Raw genomic sequence first — 12265 nt, forward strand, 5'->3', positions numbered from 1 at the left:
GTCAGTAGGCAGTGCTGTTCCTTCAGCAATGGATAACAAGAGAATGAAAGCAAATTAGATAATAGAAGTAAATTGGAAAATTGTTTAAAATTGCATGTTCTTTCTGATTCATAAAATACATTTTTGGGGTTTCTTGTCCCTCTTAAGGAAGCATGGAATAATTCTGATTTTATTTTAAACATAGCCAATTCCATACTTTGTAACTTATGTCTTATTTATCTTTAACATGATATTTGAGTTTAATCTTTGCACCAATGGTATTTGTATGTGGCTAGTGGGTGTTTCTTAAGAGGGGTACTGTGCTGAAAAATTTGCTTCTCCTTTATGTATTTCCAATGACTTATTAAACCTGTCACAGAGTATTAAATTAATGTTGCTGTTTATGATTATTTTTGTAGTTAAATTTGCTGGTTTTGCTAGTTTTAGTTCTCAAGAACACGCAATTCAAATAGGCTGAGCTCAGAGGAATAGCAGACCCTCCTTATCTTATTTGTGTCCCTCTATAAACATAAGGCCAATATTTACGTATTGACATTTGTTATTATGAGTATTTCAGGTGAGAGAAAGGAGCAATTCCCAATACATTTAATTATCTGGAGCTGGTATAACACATCAATTGGAATCCATTAAAAAAGAACACAAAATACAGTACAGCATTCCTTTAGCAAAATATGAACTCTACTGCATTATAAGGATTTTAAATTAAAGATAAATATGATGAAATCATATTTATTCATCCTTGAATAGTAAAATTAGGTAACCAGTTATACACTTTTGTGGACATAATATCCTTTGTTACAGGTAAAGTTTTTTTTTTAAATAAAGGTATGGATTTTTGAGGACAAAATTGATTATTTGTTGACCCTGTTATCCTTCCTACATGGGAAAAAAGATCAAAATATGTTGTCTTATCAAGGATGCTATGAGATGTTGGAAAAACAGCATCCATATTTACCACAAAAACTTCACAACAAAACAATGTTATCACTGCAGCTAGGAATTCTGGGAGGTGAAAGCACATCCATAATAGTTAGTAATATCATTGTTGAACTGTCATTAGCTCTTCAAGTTTTCTATCATTCCACATACAACAGGTGTTGGTTTCAATTAATCCTTTAATACTCAGTATACCTGAATTAACCAATGAGTGCTTTTGTAAGGCATCCTCATTAAGGGACACTGTTGACAAAGTGCTTAGAAGTGACTTGTTGCAATAAAGGGTCAGGTAATTTAGTAATATTATGAGGGACCAACATTTTTACCCTCTGTGTACTACAAAAGGCGACAACATAAGGCTACCAAATGGTTAACAAACTAATATTCAGTGGTTGTGGAAATGTTTTTACAGCAAACTTACAAAGCAGTCAATCAACAGAATATGGAATATTGCCACGCTAGGGTTTTGTCTGCAAAATAGTTGACCATGTGACCTGAGTGTCTGTACAGGTGTGCAGGTACACCGTTGCTCTATTAACTGCAAGTAGTCAACAGACCGCAGTGCCATGGCTCTATTGTGCCCAAATATGGCTAAAATGTATATGACAGGGCGTATGATGTAAATGTAGTTAAGGCTGCTGAGGGAATTCTGTGTTTCCGGAGGAGTTCTTGTTAGTGTGAGTCCCAGGCCTGCATACTGAATGTCATATAGATTTTCCACTAAGTATTCTTTGCTTCACATATGTTCTGACTACTCTCTGGGGAAGTTTTGGAGTGATCCTTGATCATCAAGGGGAAGGCCTGACATCTTTCAGCAAATGCAAATACATAATAACAGCAGCCTGATGAAAGTTATAGTTGTGGTTTTCAAATGAATGTAATGAAGTGTTGTTACTGGTTGAATGTTCATTTACTTATAGTCCGCCAGCTTTTGTTTCAATGTTGCAATTTCTTGGACAGTTTCTTTAAGTCTCCAACAACTAGTTAACTTGTGACCTCTATTAAATTAAGACTTTGACCGTCTGGAACTGCTGTTTTAGCTTAGTTGGTAGTATGTGGTTTATACAGCTGGCAGTATTTGGTTATTTTCAATTCATATTTAAATTTTAGGTTGCTTTCATTTGCTATATATTTATATTTAGTTTCAGATATCTCTTGTTCCTCTTATGTGCTGTTGATGCCCCTTGGCTCCAAAGATCATCTTCTCATGGCCATCAAGGATCTCCTGCAGAAAGCTCGCTCCTTTCTAGTCTCCCTTTGTCTGTGGTTAGCGCAGTTCCAGGAACTGAGCTTTTGGCACTTTTTGTTGTCCGTACCGCAGTATGTGTCAGGATCATTCGGTGGGCCCACTTTGAGAGAGTTGAAGGCTGTTTAGTTTTCTTTGGATCTTTCAGCAGTGATGAATGTATCCAATAGTCCTCCCTGGAGCTCTGAGTCACTAAGGTGTTTCTTCTCTCGTTCGGCTCTTGATCTAGTCCAGGATGGTGATCGAAGATATCCTGCTCGAGGGAGAGGGGGGAGCTGTAGACCTGAGGATAACAATAAAGAGAGGGCCAGAAAAGTGAGAAACCAGTCTCAAGATCATTGTTTTTACAGTCATGCTCTGTATTCTGATTGCATAACAAAATGTTCAATAGCATGAGACGTGCTATTTAACCTCACCATTTACAATGTTAAATATTTTCTGTTGAGTTCATTGTCTCACAGGTTTCTCCATTACTTATTGCTCTCTGATTTTTGCAATTATTCTTTACCTGGAGGAGGATCATTATGTTGGTTTTCATCATCTGAGTCAGCAAACACTTCAGCCAGTTCCTGGTCAGACATATCTGTGAGCTCAGTGAGGTCCAGGAGGTCAAAGTGCACCTCAAGAGAGGACACACTGCTGAGAGGCTCTAAAAGAAGGGGAAAAGAGAGGTTTCTTAATGAAGAATCACTACAGAAGAAGCAGTGATAAAGTTCTTTAGAGTTATTACTTAGGGCACATTGTTGAGTGGGCATGGAGTAGAGACATATGTAAAATGGGATCCTTGTATGGAGGTTACTGAGGGGAATCTCTATATTGGTATGGGTAGAAGAGTGGTGGTCTTTTGGAGAGCATTAGTTGTAAAAGGTGGCACACATCTGATTACGTTGGTATAAAAATGGGTCAAACAACATATTACAGACAATATAAATATTTACCCTTAATGTACCTTATAGTTACTAACAGTCTGTCTTGAATAATGACATAAAAAGCAAATTTGAATTGCATGCTTAGAATTGTTAAAGGAGAAATTTTCCCAACAGATTAATTTGTTTCAGGTAAAGATACTCACGTCTTCTCTCTGTGACCTGCAGGAGACCTGAACTTGGTGCAAGTACCCCTGACTCTTCAGCTGCCAGAGCTTGTTGAGGTTCCTCTACAGTCACCTCAGCTGGTGCAGGAGGGTGACAGCCATACTTTGCTTCTCTGCTCTGCTCTGTATAGATAAAAGGGAACACACAGTACAATTATTATAACTGCAGCACAAATGTACTAGTTGTTTACTGGTATACCATATGCAGTTATAGCCCTTGGAGTAAACAGACAATGCAGTTAAAGGGACATGAAACCCAAAATTTTTATTTCATGATATGGAGAGAACAAACAATTTTAAACAACTCTCCAATTTACTTCTTTTATCAAATTTGTTTCATTCACTTGTTATGCTTTGCTGAAAGAGCAGCAGACATCAGTGCACTACTGGGAGCTAGCTGAACACATTAGGTGAACCAATTACAAGGGGCCCATTTATCAAAAGCTTCGCAAACCTTTCGACCCACTATAGCTGCAGGTTCTCACAAGAGAACCTGCACACCGTATTTAACAAGCAGTGGTCATCAGACCACTGCTTCCCTAATCTTTCACCACCTCTAAATTGGTGAAATTCAATCTCCACGGTCTAGTCTGACCGGGAAGATTGACAGCTCCTGCCCACGCGTGATTGGCATGAACATAAAGGAGCAATAACTATAATAGCGTGTTATTAGTTCAGTACTGCAGATAGAGATTAAAAGCCTAATTAAAAGTCAGCTCCAGGTGGGCAGTGTGCTACAAGTCTTGTTTTGAGCAAAGCCAGTGATTGGTGGCTGTGTATATATGCTGCTCCCGATTGGCTCAGTGTTTAGCTCAGGAACAGTAGAGCATTGCCAGTCTGGATTGTACATTAACCCCTTTGCTACCGAAATTTTCAGAGAAAAACTTACCCAAAGTACCAGAGAAGTTTTAGCATAATTGCTATTACTCCATTAAAACAGAAATAGAGATTTTGTTTTTATTTTATTTACATATGAAAGGTGTATATATTTATAGTAGTCAACCCAAAGGTATTGATCTAGGCCCATTTTGGTATATTTGATGCCACTATTTGGCCACCAAATACAATCATATAAAAAAAAAAACGTTTTTGCAAACTTTGTGTTTCTCACTGAAATTATTTACACACAACTACTGCAGTCATAAGAAAAAATGGTTGTAAAAGCTTTCTGGGATCCCCTTTGTTCAGACACAGCAGACATGCATGGCTTTGCTGTTCGTTTTTGGCAATTAGATGACTTCCTGGCAGTGAAGGGGTTAATCAGATACCTTGTAAGTTTAATATTTGCTGGAGTGTAGGGTTTACCCTTCCACCTGACACTTCCCACCCCCTGATCCTTATCTGATCCCTCCCAAATAGCTCTCTTCTCCCCCCACTGGTGACCATCATCTTAGGTACTAGCAGATGGTCAATATACAGTTTAGGGCTTTTATTTAGTTATTTAAAATGTCTGTAGCATAGGGATCCCTTCTCACCCTCCCATCTCCCTGATCCCTCCCCCCTCCAACTGCTCCTCTCCATGTTTGTTATTGGCAGGCCATATGCCAGTAAAAAATCACTCTTATTTTTATTTATTTTTCTGTAGTGTAGGGACCCTCCTCCAAGATCAATTTGTTTCTGTAGTGTAGGGTCCCACTCCAGATTATATTTTTCCATAGTGTAGGGCCGCATCCCTCCCTCTTCCTTCATAACTTTTTTTCTGTAGTGTAGAAGACCTTGCACCTTGCCCCTCTCTCCTCCATTGGGTCACCCACCCACCTCCCTGCTTTCCTTCCAACCCTCCTAATTGGCACCAACAGAAGATCGTTGTAAAAACAGAGATCAGTATGAAGGCAATGCCTTCTGCCCCATGGTTGCGGCTAAGCTGACAGCGGTGACCACAACATTTGTGATGAACGTAGGTCAACACAATATTCTGGGCAAAGTACTGTTTGTGTAGTACCTACATGCATATGGTGTACAGCTTTAACAATGTGTTTGATCCTTTTTTTTTTAACATGCATAGTAGGGTGTATATATTGTTTATATGAGTTAAAGGGACATATATCCAACATTTTTCTGTTATGATTCAGAAAGAGCATATCATTTTTTCCAATTTACTTATTTTTTCTAATTCTCTTGGTATTGTTTGTTGAAGAGAATACATAGGAAGGCTCAGGAGAAGCATTGCACTACTGAGAGCTAGCTGCTAATTGGTGGATGCACATATCTGCCTTTTGTCATTGGCTCACTGGATGTGTTCAGCTAGCTCCCAGTGGTGCATTGCTACTCCATCAACAAAGGATACCAAGAAAACCCAAGCAAATTAGACAATACAAGTAAATTGGAAAGTTGTTTAAACCTTTAAGCCATTGGATGCAGATCTACGTCATGTGGTACATAGTCCAGCGTACCGCATAACGTAGATCTACGTCCGTCTGTGACTTGCTGTTCCTGGGCTTCCAGCATCTGCTTTCATATGGTAACTGAGCATGATCGGTGCTCCAACACCATATGAAGGCAGATTGACAGATCATTGCAGAAAATAACACTGTCTGTAACAATCTCTTTCAGTGCGGGTGGGAGGTGTGCGAGGGAAGGCAGGAAGGTGGCACAGTGGTGATGGGGGGGGGAGGGAATGGGAGGGGCCCTACACTGCAGAAAAATCTTTTAAAGCAGAGAAGGGGATGGGAAGCTACACTACGGCAAATATTGGAATTGGAAGGGGGCTCCCTACCTAACAATCGTAAGAAGGGGAGGAGGTAGAGGGCTCTGCTACACTACAGCAACAAATTAAAATGAATACATAAAAATGCATATTATCTGGGTACTGGCAGACAGCTGTCAGTACCTAAGATGGCCACCACTAGTGGGAGGGGGTAGGGTTACAGAGCTGTTTGGGGGGATCAGGGAGGTGGGAGGGTTAAGGAGGGATCACTAAACTGCAGAAAAAAAAGCCCCAAGCTGCATACTGGCAGACTGTCTGCCAGTACCAAAGATGGCAGTAACCAGTGGGGGTGGATGATGGAAGAAAGCTGTGGGAGGTGTTAGATGAAGCTTTTACATCCATTTCTCATATGACTGCAGTAGTTATGTATAAATAATTTCAGTGAGAAACCCAAAGTTTGCGAATAAGTTAACATTTTTTTTTTTTACATGATTTTATCTTGTGGCCAAAGAGTGGCATTAAACATACAAAAAGGGCCTAGATCAATACCTTGGGTTGTCTACTTTAAAAATATATATAGTTTTTATAGCTAAATAAAAACATCATAAGCTCTAATTCTGTTTAAACAGAGTGATAGCAAAAATTGCTAAACATTCTCTGTTACTTTGGGCAAGTTTTTCCTGGTCGTAAAGGGATTAAAATGGTATGTTCTGAATCATTAAAGAAAAATTTACAAGACTCAAATATGCATAGCTCCTAATAGTGCTTCTGAGCCTACCTAGGTATGCTTTGCAACTGAGGATATCAAGAGAAGAAAGCCAATTTGATAACAGAATTAATTTGAAAAGTCTCATAAAATTGCATGCTCTGTCTAAACCATGAAAGTTTAATTTTGACTTTCATGCCCCTTTAAGGTCCCAAATAAACAAATAAAAGCAAGGAATCATTTTTATTTTATCATTTTAATTTTGGAAAATATGAAACTTAAACTCTTCAGACTTAAGAAAGGAAATATAATGCACACAATGTTTAGGGGTTCAGAGTTTAAAGGGACTCAACTCAAAAAATGTATTTTATGATTTGGATAGACCATAACATTTTAAATAACTTTCCGATGTACTTTGTTGATTTAATTTACTTCATTTTCTTGGTATCCTTTTGTTGAAGGAGCAGTAATGCACTACTGGGAGCTGATTGAATGCATCGGGGGGAGCCAATGAGAAGAGGCATATATGTGCAGCCACAAATCAGTAGTTAGCTTCCAGGTATGGATGCTTTCCAACAATGGTTACCAAGAGAACAAAGCAAATTAGATACTAGGGAGCCGATTTATCAAGCTTGATGCCCCTGTTTCCGCGAGAGCCTTCAGGCTCGCCGGAAACAGAAATTATGAAGCAGCAGTCTAAAGACTGCTGCTCCATAACTTGTCCGCCTGTTCTGAGGCCACGGACAGAAATCAACCCGATCGAATACGATTAGGTTGATTGACACCCCCTGCTAGCAAGAACTGCTGGTGCAATAATAAATGCCGACAGCGTATGCTGTCAGCATTTATCGATGTGCAGCGGACATGATACGCTACATTGTATCATGTCCGCTCGCACTATGATAAATCTACCCCTTGAAGTAAATTGGAAAGTTGTTTAAAATTGCATGTTCTATCTGAATTGTGAAAGAATAATTTTGGTTCCTTTAAAGCTTCAAAATTCCATTAAAATCACAAAGGTAAACCTAGGAATCTCCCTGCTTTTGTGCATCTATCTGAGAAATATTTTTCCCATGTTATACACAACTCTAAGTGATCTGCACTTAAGCAAAAAAAAAAGTCCCTTAAATCAGTCGAAATCATCACTAGCTGGAAGATTCTCTTTGTACTTTATGTATATGATTATGTAGTTAACTGTGGCTTCTTTTTCACAGCCCAGATGTGCTGAATATTTTATGAGTATGATAGAGAAGAAACCCTCCCTAGTTGATAAATCCCCCTTTGCTCGCAGCCCCCACTGTCCAGAGCAAGCAGACAGCAGCTGTCAGATTTCAGCAGACAAAACTCAGTAACATAGGGGTTTGGAGACTGGAGGGTGTCACACTGCAGAGAACTGAAACAACGTCAAGTATTATTTAAATCCCAGAGAGACCAGTCATTAAGAAATGAATAGTCTGCACTACAGTCCCACAAGGAAAAATGATCTCATATTTTAAAGAAATTCCTCAGACTAAAGCATTTCCACAGACTGGGCGTGACATCAGGGTTTCCCCTTGATTTCCCTTAAAACAAAGAGGAACTCCCCAATATGCAGACATTTAACCAAGATTTTACTTCTTAGCTAAACTTATTTTATTTTTTTTGAAAAATAATTTTTTTATTGAGGTAATAAAACATACAAAGACAAATTCTTGAAAACATCATGGCAACATGCCAATTTGACATACATTAATATTTATGTATCTAAGAGAAAAGGCATGTCTTAGAAACCGTCAATAACATTAGAACAAAAACCGTAAGGAAATATATCTAGCCATGGATATTACCTCTTATTACCCTTATATATCTTTAGAAGGACATTTAGTATACAACACAACATGTAACAATTGTTAGGCCTAGGTGCGGTAAAAAATCTAAGTGGGAATAATTAGGCCTAGACTTGTCCATAGTATGTACAACAAAATATCCCTTTAAACAATATAACACAGAATAAGATTCAAGCATATTAGTCATCACCTGGATTGTGTTTCCTCCTCAAGCTTTAATAAGCCTGGGGAGTGGCATTACAGAAATATGTCATTACAGGGAGTGCAGAATTATTAGGCAAGTTGTATTTTTGAGGATTAATTTTATTATTGAACAACAACCATGTTCTCAATGAACCCAAAAACTTAATATCAAAGCTGAATAGTTTTGGAAGTAGTTTTAAGTTTGTTTTTAGTTATAGCTATTTTAGGGGGATATCTGTGTGTGCAGGTGACTATTACTGTGCATAATTATTAGGCAACTTAACAAAAAACAAATATATACCCATTTCAATTATTTATTTTTACCAGTGAAACCAATATAACATCTCAACATTCACAAATATACATTTCTGACATTCAAAAACAAAACAAAAACAAATCAGTGTCCGATATAGCCACCTTTCTTTGCAAGGACACTCAAAAGCCTGCCATCCATGGATTCTGTCAGTGTTTTGATCTGTTCACCATCAACATTGCGTGCAGCAGCAACCACAGCCTCCCAGACACTGTTCAGAGAGGTGTACTGTTTTCCCTCCTTGTAAATCTCACATTTGATGATGGACCACAGGTTCTCAAAGGGGTTCAGATCAGGTGAACAAGGAGGCCATGTCATTAGATTTTCTTCTTTTATACCCTTTCTTGCCAGCCACGCTGTGGAGTACTTGGACGCGTGTGATGGAGCATTGTCCTGCATGAAAATCATGTTTTTCTTGAAGGATGCAGACTTCTTCCTGTACCACTGCTTGAAGAAGGTGTCTTCCAGAAACTGGCAGTAGGACTGGGAGTTGAGCTTGACTCCATCCTCAACCCGAAAAGGCCCCACAAGCTCATCTTTGATACCAGCCCAAACCAGTACTCCACCTCCACCTTGCTGGCGTCTGAGTCGGACTAGAGCTCTCTGCCCTTTACCAATCCAGCCACGGGCCCATCCATCTGGCCCATCAAGACTCACTCTCATTTCATCAGTCCATAAAACCTTAGAAAAATCAGTCTTGAGATATTTCTTGGCCCAGTCTTGACGTTTCAGCTTGTGTGTCTTGTTCAGTGGTGGTCGTCTTTCAGCCTTTCTTACCTTGGCCATGTCTCTGAGTATTGCACACCTTGTGCTTTTGGGCACTCCAGTGATGTTGCAGCTCTGAAATATGGCCAAACTGGTGGCAAGTGGCATCTTGGCAGCTGCACGCTTGACTTTTCTCAGTTCATGGGCAGTTATTTTGCGCCTTGGTTTTTCCACACGCTTCTTGCGACTCTGTTGACTATTTTGAATGAAACGTTTGATTGTTCGATGATCACGCTTCAGAAGCTTTGCAATTTTAAGAGTGCTGCATCCCTCTGCAAGATATCTCACTATTTTTTACTTTTCTGAGCCTGTCAAGTCCTTCTTTTGACCCATTTTGCCAAAGGAAAGGAAGTTGCCTAATAATTATGCACACCTGATATAGGGTGTTGATGTCATTAGACCACACCCCTTCTCATTACAGAGATGCACATCACCTAATATGCTTAATTGGTAGTAGGCTTTCGAGCCTATACAGCTTGGAGTAAGACAACATGCATAAAGAGGATGATGTGGTCAAAATACTAATTTGCCTAATAATTCTGCACTCCCTGTATTGTCTAGGTGAATAAATACTATATCTGGTTAGTAAGACCCATTATAGGTCCCGAGGAGACAGGGCCTAGGGGAGTGAGGGGAGGAGGAGAGAAAAAAAATCGGAATAAGAGGTCAGGAGACTTTTTCAGTAAAAACAGAAGGACTTTGTCATATTTGAGCTGTCAGCGTCTTCCTACGATTATCAGTATGTCAGTACACCCCAATTATTTGTTTCCTCTCTCCCAATTTTCCCACGCTACCCAAACCTGTCCATGTAAACCCAGTTTACCCTGCAGCGTAAAGAAAACTCCTCCATTGAGCGAATATATTCAATGATGTCTTTGACCATAGTAAATGAAATCTGTGAAGTTCCCAACCAACACCTCCCTATTGCTAGTTTAGTAACTAGAAGTATGATAATACATAATATTCTCTCTGGTTTGGTCAATTTCCCCAATCCTAAATGGAAAAGGGCAATATCTGGTGTCAACTTATAAAGAAAACCCAGTTGGTCAAGTATTGTCGCTACTTGCTTCCACACCCCTGTATTTTGCTACAGCTCCACCAAATATGCAGATGAGATCCCTTCTGGCCGCACCCACTCCAGCATCTATCCGATTTATGGGGGAACATTTTATGCAGTTGATCCGGGACTCTATGCCAGCGCAACACTAACTTTATAAATAACTCGTACAATGTAACACAATGTCTTGCCGCTCTTGTATGCTGTATAGCTTTTTGCCATTCCAATTCTGTATGCTCCCGCCTCATTTCTCTTTCCCACTCCATAACACAGAATGTCTTCACAAATCCATCTGAGTCCAACAGAAGTTGGTAGTGAATTGTCATGGCCTCACGGAGTGGTTTACCCGTAAGCCACCTTCTTTCCCATTGGGTCGATTCCCTAGGTCTATTCTTTTGAAACTTCCAGGCTAACATCATAGAAATGAGCCTGAAATACTCAAACTGATGTTTCTTGGGTATATCTACGCTTGATAGATCTGAAGCCGTATTGCCAAACCCCTTGGTGAATATAGGTCTAGAGTATTCTTTATATTCCAACCAGCCCACAACTGTGGATGTGTTTCTGGAAAGCATAGCAACAGGGCTCCTATTGAGTGTGCAGGTGACGGATGTGGTGCAACCTGCGGTAGATTACGGAGTTCCCTCCATGTTTTAATGCAAGCTCGAATAATGGGGTTATCAACTCCCACGAGCACGTCCGTGTGTTGAGGAACCCATATATGGTCTCCAAGGGATAATCCCGAGGGGAGCACAGCCTGTTCAAGTTGCCCCCATCTGGTATCATCTGGCGGAGCCCCCCACACTGTCACATGGGAGAGCATAGCAGCTTTGTAATATTATCAACAAAGTCTTTTGGAAGGTTTGTTAACAGTATTGGTGTGCAAAGGTGAAATAAAATATAACTTGTTGAAAACAATTCCACACAGGAATCCCACAATAGCGGATATCACCAAGTCAAATGCTGTTACGTGAACAATCCAATTATAAGGTAACAAAGGACTTACCACACCTCTCAGAAACCCACCGATTAAATGAAATGACTCTTACACGCTCTTCAAATTCCTGGTACTAGCGTGCAGCTTGCAATGCAAGTAACAAAGTGTCGGTGTGGATTTCAGCGTGCCGCCTCTGTAGTACACCTGCTGAGTAGCACAGGTGTAAGACTGCTCCAAACTCCGGTGCTGCTAGGGCTCTCCAGAACCCATCAAATCCAAATTAGAAAATAGAGCATAAAGTCACAGTTCTGGTGTAAGGATAGGCAGGGAGAGATTTAAAGTTAAAAAGTAAATACGTTTATTAATACTTGCATTAAAACGATAACATAGGCACAGCAAACTGACAGACCACGGCTGATGCGTTTCCTGCCTCATGGGCAGTTCATCAGAGCACAAAATTGAGTGTTACAAACAGCTGTTAAATCAGGGAATTGCTGTAACCTTAACAAATCAAAATAAGTTTATCTGACACACAGATTAACCATTTAGTTACTCA

The 12265-nt window shown here is 39.7% G+C and overlaps 1 protein-coding gene across 1 annotated transcript in view; it reads right to left on the reverse strand.

Moving 5' to 3' along the window:
- Nucleotides 1-1320: 1320 nt before the first annotated feature.
- The window catches only part of DBNDD1 (dysbindin domain containing 1), a 35675-nt gene continuing 24730 nt past the window's right edge, over nt 1321-12265 (reverse strand). The window contains exons 2-4 of the mRNA XM_053692192.1: nt 3255-3398; nt 2691-2831; nt 1321-2465 (exon numbers count right to left, since the gene is read on the reverse strand). Coding sequence (XP_053548167.1) covers nt 2308-2465; nt 2691-2831; nt 3255-3398 — 443 coding nt within the window. The 3' untranslated portion in view covers nt 1321-2307. The remainder of the gene's footprint in view (nt 2466-2690; nt 2832-3254; nt 3399-12265) is intronic.

This window comes from Bombina bombina, chromosome 1 (genome assembly GCF_027579735.1).
Source record: "Bombina bombina isolate aBomBom1 chromosome 1, aBomBom1.pri, whole genome shotgun sequence".
In the NCBI taxonomy this organism is placed as follows: Eukaryota; Metazoa; Chordata; class Amphibia; order Anura; family Bombinatoridae; genus Bombina; species Bombina bombina.